The sequence below is a fragment of the Vanacampus margaritifer genome, chromosome 5 (genome assembly GCF_051991255.1).
Source record: "Vanacampus margaritifer isolate UIUO_Vmar chromosome 5, RoL_Vmar_1.0, whole genome shotgun sequence".
Taxonomy (NCBI): Eukaryota; Metazoa; Chordata; class Actinopteri; order Syngnathiformes; family Syngnathidae; genus Vanacampus; species Vanacampus margaritifer.
Window position 1 is genome coordinate 29,665,626 of NC_135436.1, and position 21,149 is coordinate 29,686,774.

The 21,149-nt window shown below is 41.4% G+C and overlaps 1 protein-coding gene across 5 annotated transcripts in view; it reads left to right on the forward strand.

Annotated features, from left to right (window-relative positions):
• Positions 1-21,149, forward strand: part of nbeab (neurobeachin b) — a 223,230-nt gene that overhangs the window by 160,020 nt on the left and 42,061 nt on the right. For all 5 annotated transcript variants that reach the window (XR_013294247.1, XM_077566748.1, XM_077566749.1 and 2 more), the window contains exon 40: positions 20,663-20,780. Coding sequence is in view for 4 of the 5 variants with exons in the window: in XM_077566748.1 (XP_077422874.1) it covers positions 20,663-20,780 (118 nt within the window). In the remaining variant the exon portion in view is untranslated. The remainder of the gene's footprint in view (positions 1-20,662; positions 20,781-21,149) is intronic.

The following is a 21,149-nucleotide window of genomic DNA, read 5'->3' on the forward strand; positions in this document are numbered from 1 at the left end:
AATTTTTTTATTAGGGGTGTCAGGCGATCAACATTTTTTATCATAATTAATTGCATTTTTTCAATAGTTAACTCACGATTAATCGCAAATTTTATATCTGTTCTAAATGTACAATAATATATATATATATATATATATATACTAATAATTTTGCACCATCTCCTACTAAATTCCCCGAGTTTGTCACCATATTTTCCTTGCCGGTTCCTCTTCGTGACCCACTTTGCGAGCCCCCCCCCCCCCAGTCCCCGCTGTGCCTCCATTTCCACGCCGGTGTCAGACGAAGGGGAGGTCCACCCCTCCAGAGGATGCGAGACAAAGATGGCAGCCAGAGACATTTTGTCGACTTTGATTGGTTCTGGCTGGCGCTGAGCTGCGCTTAATATTAGCCGGCGCGGTCGTCAAACGGAGCCCACCTCATTTCCATCCGCCACGCTGGCGCCGACGTACGGGGCAGGATGCCAATTGCTTATTTGAAACGCTCATTAAGCACTCTGAGACCGCGTTAGATGCGCCTCCAGCGGGACTTAGTCGACTTCACGCATTTACATTTCGGACCCGGTCAGGTCATCTATTGGAGGAGAATAAATTGCACAAATGCGCAAGTGATGGATGTTAAATAGACTTTTGCCAACCGTTTTGGATTTGAGATCAGTACTGGGAGAAACGGCTGAACACAGAAAGGAAGAATCTAAGTTTCGTTCGGCGCATTCAGTGTACTAATGTGTGTATGTGTGTGTGTGTGTGTGTGTGTTTTCAGGGCCGATACTGATTATTAGTGGTCAATGAGAACGATAACCAATATTTCAAGCCAATATTCATTTGCAGTCAGAGAAAATATTATCGTCAACATTTAAAAAAACCAACTGTGTTGAAATGACAACATTTTCAACACTTTGAAGGTTTGTCCTAGTGCTTTCACAATCAAATATTTTTAGAATCGATTATTCAATCGATTAATCGACTAATTGGATTCATTTGAATTTTGCATTCAAGTGTATTACAAAAGTTGTTTTTTTTTTTTACTTGATTACTGTTTATTAACCAGTGATTTATGGTTATTTCATACTTCATATTTGGGATTTAAAAAAAAAAAGTGGTGCGGTGGGGATTGATGTTGTACTTTATTACCGGTTTGGCCATTGTTTTCCAAAGTAAAAAACGATGTTTGTAAATGTTTTATTTAGATTAAACGCAAATGATAATCACTCTTTTTTCATGAAAGATTACAGAAATCAGTGAATAATTACTGTTGTTATGCTAAAATCAGATTACTCGATTATTAAAATAGTTGTTGGTTAATTTGATAATCGATTACTTGTCGAAAAATTCCAGTGATTCTGCCGCATGGAAAAGCCTTCCAGAAAAATAAAATAAATAAATTGGATACATTCCTACGTTTCAACATGTCTATTTTTTACTTTGCCAACATAAGCTATTAAATATCTTGTTTTGATTAAAACACAAAAGATAATCAGCCTTCTTTCACGAAAGACTCAAAAAATCAGTTAACAATTACTATTGATATGCTGAAATCAGAGGATTTATTTGTACAATTAAAATTTAAACAATGATTACTCGATTATTAAAATAGTTGTCGATTAATTTGATAATCGATTACTTGTCGATTAATCGATACGTTTTGACAGCTCTAGTTCAAATGCAATGCAGTTTTTGTTTGTTTGTTTGCTCGGAAAAATTCCAATGATTCCGCAGCATCGAAAAGCCTTCCAGAAAAACAAAAAATATATATCACGATTAGGAGTATTCATTTCATTAAAAACAACCACCACAATATTAAATCTTTGCATGTGTGTGTGTTTTTTCTTCTTCCAAGGAGGCGGCTCGGTGTTGGGGGCGGGCGGGAGGGAGCATGTCGGCTGTTGACACCGTCTAACGAAGGGGGAGGATTAGGCGTTTACCGAAGGCAGTGACACGATAGGTCGCAAAAAGCAGAACCTGGAGAGGCGGCACTCGGCTGCGTAATGAATGACGGACTGCGAACGGAGACGGGCGCCACTCGCCGCCGAGCCCGCGTCGGCGGTGACGGCTGCCGTTCGCCTTGATCACGTTTCAGCGCGCCCGTCTCATCCCGGGGCTGCCGGCGGGAAAGCCGCTTTCCGCGCGTACTGCTCGCCCTCATTTACACATTTAAGGCTTTTTGTGTTGTTGTTGTTTGCGTATGTGCAGTCTTGCCAGCGAGCTAACCTCTCTCCATCAGTCCTCCTAGAAAACACACACACACACACACACACACACACAATTCCGCCTGCGTTTGCCTCCAGGCAGTGAACTAATTTCAGCTTCCATAATTGCGCTGTGTTGTACACCTGTCGGCTATTAATTCTCCCCCATGTCGCTCATTCTCTCCCTTAATGAGATATTATTGTAATTATTTCCATGATAGTTTTCTCTTTTTTAAAGCGTCGCTTGATTGATGTTATTGTTAAAGGCACCTGTACTTCTCTATTAGATCATCTTTTGCTCCACAGAAACAAAAACAAAAACAAAAAAAGTTTCACGTGCTGACGTAGATGATAATGTGACTGGAAAGTTGTAAAATGCGTGTCAGGCCAACTACACTTGAGTGCAATTACTAGTTGTAAAAAAAAACAAAAATGTCATGACATGAGGAATATACTGTAATTTAAGCAAAATGATCTGCCCCAGTATCGGAACACCACTACCACAAATACTCAATATTTAGGGATGCACGATAATATCGGTGGCTGATAATAATCGGCAATTATCGACCAATTTGACGTCACACAGATAAACCAGATGATAAAGAAATCCGCCGATAATAATCGACATGCCACGTTGGTCCATCGGTTGTGTTTGTGGCTCAAGTTGTGCCCGACTCCTCAACCCCTCCCCTCTCCTATGGTAGTGTCGCATATTTGTGATGTCATAATGCGCGCGACCTCGTGTTCACAAAAGATGCCTCACGGCGACGTGGCAGTCAGTCGCTCGTGTGGGCTTTCTTTGCGGTGTCTCCCCAAAATGTTCACCCTCGCAGGTTTTTACTGCATTTTTTAAGGCATGGCTTGAGTAAATTTTACTCAAAGTTTGTTTACTGTGTACAGGAAAAGTGGCCTATCCCATGACAAAAAACGAGTACATTTCAGAATGGATTTTTTTAGTACATTTTATTAATTTATTTAAAAAATATATTTTTTTAAGTTACACAAGTGTTGAGGAACAAACTCACGACCTACAGCTTGAGAGACTCTACCACCTGAGCTACACCACTCCTGTTTGCTGATATCCAAAAGAAGGCCCAAAACTAGCTAGCTAACTAACTAGCATCAGGGGCTAAAGCCGAATTGTGTCAGGGTTTTTACTTTCAGGTGCTAGCTACTAGCTAGCTCCCTTGCTAGCTACCATGGTGATTTTTTTACCTGCTAGGGTGCTAGCTAGCTAGCTAGCTAACTAGCATCAGGGGCTAAAGCAAAATTGTGACAGGGTTTTTACTTTCAGGTGCTAGCTAGCTAGCGCCATAGCTAGCTACCATGGTGCTTGTTTACCTGCTAGGGAGCTAGCTAGCTAGCTAACTAACATCAGGGGCTAAAGCCGAATTGTGTCAGGGTTTTCACTTTCAGGTGCTAGCTACAAGCTAGCTCCCTAGCTAGCTACTGTGGTGATTTTTTTACCTGCTAGGGTGCTAGCTAACTAGCTAGCTAACTAGCATCAGGGGCTAAAGCAAAATTGTGACAGGGTTTTTACTTTCAGGTGCTAGCTAGCGCCATAGCTAGCTACCATGGTGCTTGTTTACCTGCTAGGGAGCTAGCTAGCTAGCTAACTAGCATCAGGGGCTAAAGCCGAATTGTGTCAGGGTTTTCACTTTCAGGTGCTAGCTACTAGCTAGCTCCCTAGCTAGCTACCATGGTGATTTTTTTACCTGCTAGGGTGCTAGCTAGCTAGCTAGCTAACTAGCATCAGGGGCTAAAGCAAAATTGTGACAGGGTTTTTACTTTCTGGACCTGGATTTGCTACCTGTGCTACTGCAAAAAAAAAAAATTGTTTTCCACTAAGTCGAGGCTTTCAAATGGAGGGACTTGGACCTGCAACCTCTTGTGGCAGTTGGTGTTGAGTAGAAGGATGGTGGCTGCCGTTGCTCAATAGCAGAGGCGGCTTGTATCCACTGGAAGACGCTAAAAGGCAACACAATGGCTTTCACTTGGTTTTGTTTTAGCCTGTCACCAGCAAGCACTCGGAGAAAGAGAAAAAGGGGGGAAAGGTGGAGAAAAAAAAAAAAGTTTGGCTTATGAAAAGTGAAAAGTTTCCCGTCAGCGGCGGTTTGAATGTTATTGTTGGGGAAGCAAACTACTGGAAGGAATTCTGCTAAAGAAAAGCACAGCCCAGTGAACAGTGCTCAAATGTTGCTTCAGCGCCGCTCGCAATCCAATTAAGAGTTGAACCAGGGTCAGGCTTGGGGGACGTCACGCTGCAGCTTTTTTCTTTCTTTCTTTTTTTTTTAAAGATTGAGGTGCTTTGGGAAGCCGGACTTGAAGGGTCCCACATTGAAGCATTTTGTGGAAGCACAAATGATCTTTTCTGTTGCTCCAAATGGCGCGAGGTCAGGAGATAATCTGACACTGATTTTTGTTTTTGTTTCTTCATTTTGCTTTCTCAGGTGGTACCAATTTGTGGATCTCAAACCCTTTTATACAAAATGGGTTCACAGTTTTCTTAAAATTCTACAGAAGATCATTGGGGCCAGTGAAGAGGATGGGGGGGGGGGGATTAAAGTCAAAATTCTCACTTAAATCTCGGAATTCTGATTTAATTCTGATTTTTGAGAATTCTGACTTTAATCTCGGAATTCTGATTTAATTCTGATTTTAATCTCAGAATTTTTATTTAACTCTGATTTTTGATAATTCTGACTTTATTCTCAGAATTCTGACTTTCTCCCACAATTCATAGCTCTACGTCATAAAGTCAGAATTTTCACTTTAAAGTTAGAAATCTGAGATTAAAGTCAGAATTCTCACTTAAATCTTAAAATCTTTAATCTCAGAATTTTTATTTAACTCTGACTTTTGAGAATTCTGACTTTAAAGTGATATTTCTGACTTTATTCTCAGAATTCTGACTTTCTGACTTCCTCCCACAATTCATAGCTCTACGTCATAAAGTCAGAATTCTCACTTTTTTTTTTAAATTAAAGTGAGAATTATGAGATTAAAGTGAGAATCCTGCCACAACCCTTTTTTTCCCCCTCTTCACTGGCCCTAATCATCTTCTGTAAAATTCTACCATTCCTTGCTTGATAATTACCGATAAAATATTTCCAAATGTCGCTCGTTTTGGACGTCTTTGGTGCATTAACTGGAAAAAGTGCAACCTGGACTGAAGATGCCGAGATGCCATTTGGGCTTTCAAGGCTGCTCCGTAATCTGCCGACGAGCGGCGAAGTGTCCCCGAGAAGGATCCGAGGCTGGATGGAGTCCGGCCTTTGTTGGTTTGTTCACATGCCAGCTCGGCTTTGGAGTGTGTGTGTGCGTGACAGCCGTTTAACTCCACACCGCCCGCTTCTCAAGTGCCCACTCCACAACGTGTTAGGAGCCATAATTACAATTCATGCACTGCCTGCGTGTCTTTCAAGAGCCTCGGAGAGAAGGCGAGTTGGGGTGCACGGAGAACACGCCCACCCTCGACCCCACACTCGCTCTGCATGCCTGAAGGCTGATCGCTATATATATATATATATATATATATATATATATATATATATATATATATATATATATATATATATATATATATATATATATATATACATATATATATATATATATATATATATATATATATATACATATATATATATTTTTTTTTTAATTGGAGAATAATGAATGGTTGCTCAAACTTGACTAGTGTGATTCAGATTTATCAATCAATTCGAAATTAGGTGGACTGGATGCACAAAAAGTTTTGAGGACCCAGAACGGACATTGAACAGATAGTCGGCCATGTTGGCTTGAAACTGTCGATTTTGTGTAAATTCCAGGGTTCATACTTGAATATGTTCCTGCAAAAGCCCCAATCAGATGTTGATATCCTGGACAAAATGAATAACAGCACATTGTAAAGCTTTTTTTAAAAAAAAAATAATAATTTTAAACCTTCTCCATCTGATGGGGTCGGCGCATGGCCTGAAATTTGCATGCTCTTCCGTTTAAAAGCAATTAGCATGAGAATATACTGTAGTTTATATATATATAGTAAGTTTCATAATTATTCACAAATCTGTTTAGAACTGTGAGTAAATGAGCTTGTTTGCAGCATAGCCCTGGTTGAGCTCTTATAACTCTGCTGCCACCTGTTGGCCATTTTTTGTAATAACTACCATTGCTTTACGCGCCCTCTTCAGGTCAGAAGCTGCATCAAAGCCTTCGATATGCTCTGGCATAAAAATAAAATAAAAAACATAAAAAATGTATAAATATGTCTTTGGGTCAAAATAGAACGTATTTCTACGTTTTTGGGAGCAAATGAGTTCAATGCTTCAATTCAAACTGTATTTAGCTTGGACTTTTTTAAAAAGCACAAAAATATATAAATTATTAACATGATTAATAATATACGTCCACCATTGTTTTGGACACGGACTAAGTTTGATGGCAAAATCCCAAAACATCCTGGCTGAAAAAACTTTTTTTCTTTTCTTTTTTTTTGCTGTGTTTAAAGCATACCCAGAAAATACAAATCAGCCAGTCAATCAACTTGAGCCTTATCAAAAGTCATCTAATATCGCAATTGTGGGTTTTGTGATTGCACGAGTCGACAAAGGTCCGAAGTTTGCTCTTGGAACGCCGCTTTTCACGTGACAGCCTCGTCTGCCCGAAGTGCACAAACAAGTCGTGAAAGGAAGTTGGGTGACGCGCATGCACGCCGCGGCTTTCAAAGGCAGGCAGAAGAAAGACGGGAGCGCGCAGCCTAATAGCCGCTTTAGTCATTTCTGAGTTTTCATAGCTTAATCCGTTGTGAAAAGCCGAGGAGAAGAAACGCTGCGAGTGGCCCTCAGTATTAATTTGATGTGACTTCTGTACAATAAGGCTCGCCGATCCCACCAGCTTTACCTTCTTTCATCACGTCCAGCCCCTTGCAACTTTTTTGCCTAAATGTTTCATGAAACGGCGGCTGTAAGCCTCTTTGGTATTCTGCCTCTGTGAGGCGCCTTTAAGACCATTATTACACATACAAATAGTCAAGCCGCCTCCCCCCATTGTGGCAAATTGATTTAGCACAATTGAATTCAAACACACGTATTCCAAGGCTCATTTCCCGGCCTCTCATTGGGACGTCTTTTCTTTTTCTTTTTTTAAGCAAATGTAAAATCATCATTTTTGAAGGTAAATTCTCATTTCAATCCGAGTGCCTGTTTTGGATTTCATGACGATATCAGATTTTTTCTGGACTCTCTGTTTTCATGTACAGTGATGCCTTGAGATATGAGTGACCCAACTGACAAGTTGCTTGAGAGTCAAATTGTGCCTTTAATTCATTTCATTCACTGCCATCAATATTGAAGTCAAAGATCCATTTTAACGGGGCATGCGCAACATAAAGAACGATGTTCAATACCACTTTTTTTTCAGACCGATACCAGTATGAGTAATCTACTTTTGATACCAAAATTTCCCCAAAGAAACGATGACAGATCATTTTAACTCATTCACTCGCAGCCATTTTTTCACTAAAGCAACCCCCTTCGCTCCGAGCTGTTTTACTGGATTTTGACTGATTTTGCAAGGCCCACAGCATCATTTTGTTCTACTGCTATAAAAACTTTGGACCTAACAAAAGAAATATTAGAGTCTGTCCTTCCATCAGGAAAAAAAAGTAAATTTCTATCTGTTTCCGTTTTGCAGCAATTAGCATTAGAATACAGCTAAGTTTCATCATTATTCACAAATCAATTTAAAACAGTGGGGAAATGAGCTTTTTTTTTCAACATGGCCCTGGTTGATCTCTTTGGTTTCATTTAACCTGGTTTTATTGAACATATAAACATAAAGAAAACACAAACACATTACAAGTTTAAAATATAAGTTGAAGTAAAAAAAAAAAAAGAAGCAATTAATAGGAAGAAAAAAAATTGTTTATATGTTCAAAATATGTTCTCTTATACTCTGCTGCCACCTTCTCGCCGTTTTTGTAATAATTACCATTGCTTCAAGCGTTCTCTTTAGTTTAGCCTTCTGTATGTTCTAGCATTAAAAAAATAATAATAATAATAAAAAAAAACATACATACGTTTTTGGGACCACGGTAATATTTAAAATAGAACGTATTTATACGTTTTTTGGGAGCAAATGAGTTTAAGACCTATTTATCTCATACGGCATTTTTCCTCAAAATTGCATGAACTGTAATGTCAATTTTCCTTTCTTCTCATTTCTAATTTCTAGTTCAAATGGCCACAAGAGAACAGTTGACGCTGCTATCACCTGCTGCCGCTAGCCAAGTATCTGCCTGATACCGATACCTGGTATCGGTACTCGCCCATCCCTAGTTTAAATCCCTTAAATTTATTTCATTGCGTATGCACACCTGTGGTATTTGTTTTTCTGTATTTGGCTAAAAAGGAGCCTTGAAGTTGCTTACGTTGTGCAAGCGGAATTGTTTTTGCACCAGCTCTTGTTTTGTATCTCATTCGGTGTACCCAATGAAAAGGCCAGTCAGTATCCATTTTAGTCGGTTCAGTCCTAGTGGCTTGTTTGTGTACGACAAGTATGGAGGCACAAGGCGATCCGAAGCCGGCGCCGTGTCGCTGACCCGAGAGAGAACATCTTGCGCGAATATGCTCTAATCCGACGTAATTAGTCAAATCACAGCACGCCAAAGCAGCTTGTCAAGGGGGGAGGGGAAGGGAGTTGTCGGCTTTGGCAGGCGCCAGCGACGGCCCGGATCCCCGCCGGACGAGCGGCGAGCTCTCAAAAGTCTTTGCCAAAGCCATCACTCTTTGGAGTGTGCTTCACTCGCTTTCCTTTGCAAAACTCCCTGTTTATGGAGAGGCCGCATCTTCGCAAGCATTTGCAAGAACAGGGGGGGGGGGCCCTTAAAATACCTTCCATTAAAATACATGCTGAATACATTTTCACCATGTTGCATGCAAATTGGTGAATTTTCAGCCATGTTGAGGTCCCCCAAAAGGTGAAAAGTGCGCTGTGATTCTTGATTTTTCCGCTTATTTTGAAAGTACGTCGCATGTTAAAACACGTGGGAACTGCTGAAAACATTGTCTTCTTTAAAACACTTAAAAAAAAAAAAAAAGAAAGGATATTTGACTCATTGAGCCATTTTCAGCATTAAAAAGTTAGTTTGTCCAGAATGAATTTAAAAACGACCTAATTTTTTGTGTACAATTAATACCTTTAAAAACTAATTTTTACACCTGCTGTCGACTGAAGATGACATCACCCGTGCTGAGGAAGCAGGTAACGACCAATCATGGCTCCACCTGTGTTATGGGTTTGGTTAGCAAAATGAGCCATGATTGGTCGTTACCTGCTTCCTCAGCACGGGTGATGTCATCTTCAGTCGACAGCAGGTGTAAAAAAAAAAATTGAATCAAGTATCCCTTTAAGTTTAAAGGGCCACATATCATCTCTGAATATTACACCGAAATGTTCCAAGTTTTAAAATTGAGGGCTGCATATAGAAAAATGGAAGGATGCAAGGGCCGCTTTGAAATTCTTTGACTTTTTGAGTAATTATCTATTGTTTATGTTTGCGAGTTGTTTTGAAAAAAAAAATTCCGGAACAGTTTTCTGTTGAAGTTGATCAGGCAAATATTGTAGCATTTTTGGAACCACACTGCCCCTAATGGCCAAATCTTGTACAACACGAACAGTGCTCCCAATAAAGGCACACACAAACAAGAACAAGACAGAATAAAAATAATTTAAATGAAATCATTTTTGGGACATTTTAAAATTGATTCTTGGCACCCCCCTGCTAACTAGCAGCCGGCAAACAAACCTCCAAGCCGGGACATTTCCTTGCTCGGCGGCGGGATTAGCGCGAGTAAAAAGACTTTAACGCTATCATTACATGAGGATAACGCACAAATTATCAGGCGCGACCCAGTGCCGGATTACCGAACCCTGAGCCCGGCGTGGCCCCGCTCGGCCCCCCGAGGCGCGACGGCGCCTGACAAAAGGCGCCCATTTGCATGTATAAGCCCCCCCTCATATGCAGAAGAGCCGATAAGAAACCTGTTCCACCTTTTTTTTCTCTCCGTCAGACAGATAAATCGAGCTAATTCCGTGGAAAATGATGCTCCCGATGGAGGTGTCACCCAGCATAATCCTCAAAGGGCGTCCACCCCATTGGGGGCTTTTTGTTGGTGTGTGATGTACCGCAGGTGACAGGGAAAATTATATGAAATCTGCAACATATTTTCAAGCAATTGCCGGCGAATAAGGTGAGGGTAAAAGGAGGGTGTTTGTGTGTGAGAGGCAAAAAAAGGTGAGGCAGGCAAGATTAATGGAGGGCCGCTCATTGCTCATCAGCGCCGCCCGTCCAACTGCTTGCCGTCCTCCATCCTTGTCTTGTTCTTTCTCCATCTCCTTTCCTTTCCCTCCCACACCACCATTAAAAAAAAAAAAAGAGAGAGAGAGAGAAGCGGGATCAAAAGCAATCAGCTTGGCACTCGCTGTGGCAGCCTGGTGGCATCCCGGCCAGGAAAGATTTCAGTCATCTTAAGGCTGACAAGCCTCTGGAAAAAGTCCCATTAGGAAAAGATAGGCCAGAAGCTTCTTAGACTAAAAAGTCCCAAGCTGTTTATCTCCTTGATGAGCTCCCTAAAGTGTCTTCTTGGGCACGACTTGCGGGCGGACGGCTTCCCTCTTGACTTTGTTAACAAACTACAGCACGCTTAAATAGGTTTACATTTACGGGGGACGGCGTCAATCGCTGTAAACATGCGCGTTCAAGCACTTCTTAATCATAATTAGGAAACAAAAACAAGCTGGGTTATTTTAAAACCCAACACGCTCAGTAATAACAAGGAAATTGTGCGCGCGCTGCTCTGTGCCTAAAATGACGGCAAACGCAAGTCAACCAATACTAGGAAATAGTTTTATTTTTTAAATTGAGTCGCAGTTGCAGTCCAGTTTCAATCATTCTTGTTCGTTTTGAACATAGTCAGTCAACCTCATCCCGTTTTTATTTAGTTCATTTTTAGTCAACTACAAATCTAGCATTTTAGTCTTTATTTTAGTCCAAGAAAACATCATTTTATTTGTCTAGTTTTAGTCAACAAAAACTGTCAACGTCTAATTTTATATGTATATTTATTATTTATTTGTATATTTTTGGCCAGCAGATTATATTGAACATTTCAGATCTAAAACTATTTCACATCAAATTTTCTCTCATCTTTTTGATGAAAAACAACTTTACACACAATTACAGTACGGTATATCAACAAGTGGCTACAAGCGACAAGCTAGTAAATTAGCCAGCATTAGTTAGCGGTCGGATTAACATTATTTGTTGGTACGTTCTAGCCGTTGGATTAATGTTACGTTATTTTATAACTATAATTTTACAAATTAAAAGTTATTATTGCTCATCGAGCCATGGAATCTATTACTTCAACTGAAGTAATTTAATTAATTTACTTTTTATTTTAATTAATTTAATTAATTTAATTAATTAACTTTTTTTTTTAATTTTTAAATTAATTTAATTAATTTACTTTTTTTTTTTTTTTTTACCTTTCACTGTGAATCCACCTCCTGTCCGTCTCGTGTTTGTGCATGTCCCACTCGCTAGCTGCAGATTTGAAAGAGGGTGTGTCACCGTGTGTCACATGACGGCGTCACAGTGACAGATTAGCAGAGACAAAATGTTGCAAAACCATATCATTTTTGTCTCGTTTTTGTTCATGAACTAAAATGTCCATACTAGATTTTGGTCCAGTTTTTATTAAGTCAAGTGCATTTTCGTCTCATTTGGACAGAATGTTTACTGAGAAAGGCTACTTTCATCCCTATCCTGCAAGCGTGGAGGTCTCGGAGAAAGTGGGCGTGTCTTTATTCCGCAGAGGCGCTGCAGGGGTGGGGCCGCACCTGATGACGTCATAGAGTGAGCACGCGCTCGTTTTCTCGGGTTGGGAGGGGCTGGTGCTTGGAGAGCGTTTGAACGTATTTGCCAGCACGTTGAAATGTTTTTAATTCATTAATTTTAAAGTTGTAAGTCAGGCAGTTCCATGTTCCTTTAGTTTCATGTGGTGATTGTGTTTTTTGTAACGTTCCAGATGTCACTATTGAGTGACCTTTTTTTTTTTTTTTTTTTTACATTCCCCTAAAGGTCATTCATTTGATGGAATAATAAACGATTCAACCAGAGCTGAACAAATCTGACTTGAGAAGTAACCAGGAAGTAGTGAAAAAAAGCGTCTCCTCCCACCTTGCAGACGCGCTCGCTAATGCGCATGAAATAGCGTCGCTGACATAAACGCTATTGACAAACGTGGCTGGACGTGCGGGCCAGTGAGGTGTCAGAATATTTCATGCATATTCATGGGCTTTATCCCGCTGGTCCCCGCCAGAGCAGCCACGCCGTGTCATCCCGCCACACTCCAGCTCTCTCCCAAATGGAGACTGACACTGATTATGCAAATCTCCATCTTGCAACCCCCCCCCCCCCCCCACCAATACCTGCTTTAGGAGTCTGCTACTTTATTCAACTCGTGATACGGGCCTCAACCCGAATGGAAGAGACTGGAGTGTATTTATAAACGCCGCCTATATGAGTGCGGGGGAACGATATTTTGAAATAGGCTTCAGAACAGTTGTCAGTGCGGGAAAAATCAGATGGCAACATGCTTTGATGCGCTAATTCTTTGCAGCATGGAAAAATGGATTAATGCGAAAGTGCGGAGATTCCTGTCGACTTTGCTTTATTTAAAGTTAAAATGCACGACCGGCGTTACTTTAATGTCACCTGAGGAAAAGTATTCCCAAAGTTAGATTGTGCAAATGACATCAAACTTTATGCTTTTTGTTCACCATTTATTCATCACGCAGCCTCCTTATGTTGATATTTTTGTTTCAATAACAATTTGAATTTGTTTGCTCATGCGATTTGATGAACTTGCTAAATATCGTCCCGATTAAATGTGTGACTTCGACTGACAGGCGACCTTCGGTTGATTCCGTGGCTCGATGGGCAATAACAACTTTTAATTTGTAAAATAACCGTGGCTAAAAGTCACCAAGTGGCTCCGGGTCACGCCCACTTCCATTCAACAATCATTTCCTGACACTATTGACGTCACGTGATAGTGTCAGAAAAATGACCTCAACACAAATCAATATCACAATCGTTTAATTTGAACTCTGAAAAATAGTTTCCACTTTTATGTTAACAACAAACTATTTTATTCTACATTTTATTGTGCATTTAGAACAAATATAAAGTTGGGATTATTCATTAGTTAACTACTATTGAAGTAATGCAATTAATTAAGATAAAAAAAAATGGAATCGCCAGACACCCCTAGTGGTAATATTCCGAATGTCAATGTTTATTTTAACAGATTGTTAACAGGCGACTTTGGGATCGTCCCATCAGGAATCGTCACAGAAAATCACTCGCATGAACATTTTTAAAGAAGCTTAACTTATTTCCTCCACCCACACATATTGTTGAGTGTTTTTCTAACAAACAGTATTTTTATTTTCTCTGTATATTTCTGTCTCGCTATCTTAAAAACAGCAAACAGGCGTTCGCCGTGGACCATTTTGCCACATCGCTTGCCTGCATCTGTCAGCCAATCAGACGACGGTGACGTCATGGCCCTCCCCAGCCTGCATTCTAGAACCAGCTTGGGAGAGATTCCCAGGAACGCTTCCCATTATTACCAGGCAGCCCCCCGAAACGGTGCCATCCAAAAAGCTTCTTTCGGGTCGAACCGCTACGGCGGGAAAGGAGCTCTCAAATGTGGGGGTGAGCTGGCCCGCATTCTCCCGCATTCTCCCGCCTTGGGACGAGGCCTTCCTTCAGGACGGAAGCCTATTAGACAAATCGGCAGAGTGAGAGAGTGCCGTGACGCTCCACTCGCTCCTTTAAATATATCCGTCACGCCCAATTGTATTATTTCCCCGTCCAGGAGGAGATTTTCAGACAATTGCACGCCGATTGCCTCCCCAGATTTATGAATCACATCCATGACGGCGTCTCGACCAATATGTCGTCGAAGCCGCCGGGCAGTCACATGTGATTAGAGTCCGCCCCCTCCGTGCCGCGTTTGAAAGTCTGTTACGGGTTTAAACGCCGGCGTCACCTGCTCGCCGCCTCCTGGCGCCGTCTGTGGCGGCGCTCCCGCTTTGCGTGGCTGTGATGTTGCCCATCTTGCCCTCTGTCAAGTCGCAAAGGCCAACGGGAGGATGGGAAATTGCATTATGGGCCTGAGAGAGGAAGGCTTTGTTGTGTTGCCCGCGCATGCACGCCGGCTTCCTCGTGTGGGGCAAACAAAAGGCTGCGCGGCAGAATCAAGACACACGTTTTCTTGACAATACTTTGTTTGTCTAAACACGGATTTCCGATTAATATTTCGTCTGTGGAATATGAATCAAGCGGCAACATGCGCTCGTTTTTATCCATCTCAGGGGGCGGCCATTTTGTCACTTGCTGTCGCCTGAAAGTGACATCACAGTGCCAAAGGGCTCAGCTTTCGAAAGCCACGTGACCAAACCCAGAAAACAGGCGTGCCGTGATTGGTTGTTACCTGAAAATTGACATTTATAAAAATAAATAATCATTTCAAAGTAACACATGAAAAAAAAGATAACAGGATTAATGGGACCCCCAGTCCTAGTTGAAATGTCGTTGAGTACCCCCCCCCCCCCCAAAAAAAAAGAATGAGGAGTGAACTTTCTGATGATCTAAAGGATGCAGATTACATCGGTACAGAAGAAGGAAGGTTGAACAATCCTTTGAGAATTTGAGTTTATTTATTTGATAACACACTATTTAGTGACTCCATATATAAAAAAAATAAAACTAAAAAATTTAACAAAAATTAAGTATTTAAAAAAAAAATAATAATAAAAGCTCATGAAAAAAACCTGCCCTAAAATGAATTAAAACTAATAATAATAATAAAAACGAACTCATGAAAAATCCAGGACTATGTGTAACCCTGTTTGGGATAATTGCATAAAAAAGAACATTTCTACAGGATTTGAAATCTAAATTCGGGAAGCAGGGACAGCCAGTGAATGCTATTTTTCTAGTGTTCAAGGTATTTTATATTGTGTTTTTTAAACATGCCATCAGATAAAGCAGAATACTTTTGCTTAGTAAGGAAACGTATTTTCCAGTTCATGCACTCATACATTTTATTCCTTCATTCGGTGAAATATTCTAAAGATGCGGCAGAGGTCTGCCAGATCGCTTCCACGTTTGCGTGGCCGCGATGTTGCCCGCCCTCGAGTCCGAAAGGCGAAGAGGAGGATGCTCAATTGCATTATGTGCACGAGCCCAGCCCGTACGCCTCCCAGCCGGAGCATGCGCGATGCGTTCCTAATGAGCGAGGCCTGTGTGGAAACAAAAGGCTCGGGCGGCAGAGCCCCTTTCCATCATCAAGCAACCTGCCCACGCCGCCCCCCCCCCCCCTCCCAACCCCCCCTCCCTCCCTCCCGCAGCCCTGAGCGTGGCAGACCAAGAGCAGAGCGCCGGTCCCTTCCTGGTGGCGTGATTAGATTGGGGCCGAAGCCTCCAGCTGGCAGGCCTGTCTGTGACTGGAGGCGGCCGTCCCCGCCGCTCGCTCGCTCGCCCGCCGCTCGTCAGCCGCTGACACCTCTGACAGGCAGGGGACAGCTTCGGCAGACAGGTTCATTAAATGGCATTTTTTACAGCTGGGCCTCCAAAAAAAACACACACACGCGCGCACCCACGTTGGGCTTTGTCAACGCCCCGAGTTGACAAGGGGAGGGGCCCCGTGCGTTTGCTTTAGCCCCCCAAAGCTTTGTTGTTATGACAAATCTTCTGATTGAGGCTGTTTGAAATCAGCTTCTTTTTTTTTTCACTCCCTCCTTTTTCGTCTTTAGCCTCCCTTTTGTTGATAGCGAGCCCTTTGGCCGGCGCTTTTTCACGCCACGGAAATGTTCATTTGGACACCAAAATGCCCCCAAAGAAACCACATGTAAATTGATTAAAGTTGCTTTTTTTTTTTTGTATTAATCAGGAATGATTGATAAAACGCCGGCTTTAAATATGTTGCCCAAATTTACGAGCAATCAGAAAAAAAATCCCATATTGACTTCAAAAGGGCTGCTTAAATCAAACATGTCAGACTTCCTGTGTCCTTTTAAGACTTTAGAGACACGCCTACCAAATGTCATGTTTTTAGGAGAATTTTTTTCTAAAAGAATCCACCAATAAAATGATTAATCAGGCTGTGTTGCTGTTGATAAATACTTTTTGATCAATTACTGAGCAAAAAAAAACCACCATTTTTTTTAACCAATTTTGTGTCACATATCTGTCTCGGATACATAAAAAAATGGAAAAAAAAAAATCTCTCAAAGGCATTCGTGTTTTAAGGCTACGTAGAAAAGGGCAAAACTGAGTGTAAAAACGCGGCCTTCAGAGCAAAATGGTGAACTTCCTGCATGTGAGTTTTGGAGGCACGTCTTCTTGAGACTTTTTTTGTGGCGCTACTCAGTCATGATCATCAAATCTCAGCTTGTAAAGTGATCAAATGGCTTCAGTGTCTTTATTATCAAAAAATGATCCATCAGGCTAATTTGCCAACATTTTCTCCGCAAATTAAACCCAAAAAAAATGATACGGAATTTAAAAAAAACAACTGCAATTTAGTGTTACCTGTTTCTGGTTTAGATGTAATAACAATCACATAAAATCTCATGGATGTCTTTTTTTAAGGTAATGGACGCTTCAATCTAAAATGTGAGAATGTCTGTGTCTGTTTGGATATTTTTTTGTGTGTCTACTCATGATAGTCATGTCTAGCAAGTGTCATTAAGTGCAACTGGTTCGAAAGCTCTGACCTTGTTGAGTGTTTGATGGTGTTGTGGGCTGGTGTCGGGCTGTAGGAAATGCTCAGATGGACTCCTTCAAAAACAAAATGGCTGACTTCCTGTTGGCTTTCGGACATTGCTTCTTAAGACTTTTTGTGTGTGTTTCCTCAAGTTGGGCGCACATCCCATATTTCATGTTGCTCGTTTGTTTCACCGAGGGGCTCGAACCGTTTTCGAACCCAGAACCTCAGCGCTGTTAGGCAGACGTGTGAACCACCGCAACTGAAAATGTATTTTGCTTGGAAATACACAGTTTCTGCTTCATAATGGTGGGACATATTGTCAGGCTAGGAGACGCTAATGGAGTGTCTGCAACGGCAACGCCCAAATAAGGTCATGGAAATGCCACATCACACCTGACAAGCTGTTCAAACCTTCCCATGATGCCTTTGGACTTTGTACGCAGCAGATTTGACTTGCACAACATCTGGATGCAGCAGAGGAAGATACGAAGGAGGGTTAAAAGCCACCCTCACCTGCCGTCCTCTCGTACCCATCCACCCCCACCCGCCCCCCTCCTCCTCTGGGGCCATGCTGTCTCTATGACAACTGTTTGAGTTGGAGGGGGGGGGGGGGGGCGGGGGGTAGCGGCGCTTTGCAGAGGTGTCAAACGAGGGGGGCATTACCCTGGAGGAGAGCATCAGTTGAAGGATGGCGCGCTGCACATCCGCTATCTCCACCTAATCCAATTTTAATTGAGCTCCAGAGAGCCGAGCGGCGGCGGCGGGGTCGGCCGGGCCGGCTATTCCGTGGAGAAATTAAGGCGGCGGACACGCGCTCCCTCCCTGCTGCACACTTCCAGCGCTCTCCATTTTAAATGAGCATTAGCGTCACAGCTGACCTAGCGGAACCGCTAGCTCTTGCGCTTTGCATACTCCATGCATACGTGCACATATACAGTACTTAGATATTGTTCAAAATTAATCCATTCATCGACAAGTAATTGATCATCAAATTAATCGACAACTATTTTAAGAACCGAATAATCGCTTGGAGCCATTTTTTCATTTGAAATTGTCCAAATCGTCAGATTTCAGCGTATCAACGGTAATTGTTCACGGATTTATGGAGTCCTTCATGAACAAAGACCGATTATCTTCTGTGTTTAATCAAAATAAGATATTTGCAAACATCTGTTTTTACAATGGCCGAACCGGTAACATATTACAACATCAATCCCCCTTTTTTTGGATGGATGGATTTAATGAACTTGGATAGTTTGGGTTTTGGAAGCCTTTTGCATGACAAAAGCTACCGTTCTATCGTATCGAATCATAATCCTACCGAATCGAACCAAATTGTTACATCCTTGAATCAGATGGTACGATCCGATTCAAGGATGTAACAATTTGAATCAGATCGTACCCCATGCATGCATCACAAATCATATCCAATCGTCTCTGCTGGAAAGATGCACAACTCCATTTTTTTTTTTTGTAAAGGATAATGTATACAGTAAACTACTTGTTTTGGTCATGTTGTCATCCATGAAATTTTGAAAATAAAAAGTTATAAGCTTATGTTGGCAAAGTAAAAAATACACGTTGAAACGTAGGAACGTATCCAAAAAATCAATACTCGCGTAAAGTACGGATACCTCAAAAAATGTCAATGTGATGCCAATTTTTCAAATGCTCAATAAAGGTTGCAAAAACGCTGTTGTGTTTTTGCAACCTGGCCGTTCCCGTTAGCGTTAGCGTTAGCGTTCTCTTCTATCGTTACTCTCACACGTTGCCTCTCAAGAGACGGCGCCGTGACGACCCGGAGAGCTGATGAGGTCGCCGCGGGACAAAATTGTTCGGGGGGGGGGGCGAGATGGAAAAAGCGGGGGTGCTGGAAGGGGGGGCCTTTCTCACCTGTCAGAACAATTGTCTTACTTTTCTGCGCGTGCGGCCCTGCAGCGTCCGTCCGTCCTTTTGTCTGCCCACTCAGCCTTCAACACAATGCTTTTATTGATTTCTTTTTCTTTCTTTCTTTCTTTTTTTTTTTTTTTTTAATATATCACACGCCACATGGGGTCCGCTTCTGAATGGTTTTGGTTTACGAGACTACAAATGGTTAGTGGGACAATAATTCATCCGGGGAACCGGGACGTTTTCTTTTTTTTGTACAGACAATATTTGAAAGGACATTTGAAAATGAAGGATGATAGCTTTGGGAAAGGTGAAGGGTCAAGTTTTAATTAGGGGTGCACCGATCGATCGGCCTGGGCCGATTTCCTTAATTTTGGAAGATGGCCGATTGGCCGATCCCTTAAAAATAAACGGATCTTTTCCACCGATCTCATCTCTATTGGAGAGAACATGTTGCTTGTAATGAAAAAAAAAAATCGGTATCGGCAGGTCAGACTTTTTTAAGAGATTAGGGATCGATGATCGGCCAGAAAATTGTGATCGGTGCACCCCTAGTTTTAATATTCTGAGGGTTATCGTTATGTGGTTGGGATTTGGATGTTTGGATTAGGAGGGTTTCGATGGGGAGGGGCTTAGAATTGTTGTGATTAGGATTAGCAAGGGGTTTTGATTAGGAGGTTAAGATTAGTGTAAAAGTTTTTTTTGATTGGTAAAGTGTTGGAAGGTTATGGTTAGGTTTTTCGTGCGATTAGTATACGTCAGGTTTGGGGGTTTAGCATTAGGATTGCTTTGCGTGTGGGATTAGGACGTTAGTTTTAGGATAAAGAGGTTTGCATTTAGGATTAATATTTGTAGGATTAAAATGCCAAGGGTTTAGGGTTAGAATTAGGTTGGTGGCGTCAAGGTTAGGATCATTTTGGATTAAAAAATTTGAGTTACTTTTGATATTTTGGATTAAAATGTGCCTTTTTTTGTTGTTGTTAGAATTACTGTAGCGTTGAGGGCGGAGGGTTAGAATTAGGATTGGTAAAAATGTACAATTAGGAGATTATCATTTGTGAGGGTTCAAATTGATTTGAGTTAGGTTGTTAGTTGGTCAGGATTAAATGGCTAAAACGGATTTGCTAGGTTTGGGATTAATAACAATTGGTTGACACTGAAAATACTGAGACAAAAATGCACCCAAAACATTTTATTTTTAAACAATTGTGAAAAATACATTTGTTGTCGTGTCGCGGCTCGACTTGTTGAGACTCGTAATTAATTCTTTTAAATAAGAAATATGTGTGGTCCAAATGTCTTGCAATTGAAATTGGATCTAGGAAGATTTTCACAATTTGCCAGTAATATATAATTTTGGTCTAGGACCGAATTGTTACGGTTAATTCACAATCAAGAAGGTTTTCTATTGTGGAACCCAACAAATGAAAACCATATTTTATGTGGGAATGCAAGACTTGAGTTTGTTGAGTTTTTGTTTCCTTTCCTTTATCAGTATTGCAAAAATTCACCATAAAGCTTGAGCACTTTTAGTGTAAAGCAGGTTGAGTTCCAGACTCCTTGAACAGTCCAGAGTGTCGTAATCAGGGCCAATTTAGGGATGAATCCGGACCAAGCTTCAACCAACTCACAAATCTTTTATCACGTGTGCGCTTCATTCATATTAAAGTCCTTTTTTTTTTTTGAAGGTAGCAAAGTCCTACTGAAATGCTCAGCGCTGTAAAATGTGTTCCGGCGCAGGTGTTGGCGTACACAGAAGGTCTGCACGGGAAATGGATGTTCAGCGAGATCCGCGCCGTCTTCTCCCGGCGTCACCTGCTGCACAACACCGCCGTGGAGGTCTTCATGGCCAACAGAAGTACGGCATCGTCATATAGTCATATTTGGCTTGATTGCGCAATTGCTTCACATCACCGATTCATGCTTAGCAGCCTTTTGCAGAACGCAGCAAAGGATGTCAAATGTTGCTGCATGCTTGGAATGAGGAAAATTAGCCACAAAGTGGTCGACAGATTTAAAAATCGAAAGCTTGTCTGATCTAAATTCCTAACATAAAGTCTTGCATTAGTTTGTGAGTTATGATTTCTGTACTTTGAGAAAACCGTACAAGGTGGCAAATGTTGCTGCATGCTTTGAATTACAGATACGGGATCTTGTTGGTTTGTGAATCTTGTTGTTTTTTCCCTCAATGTTTTTAACGGGACATTTCGTATTGGTAGAAACATCT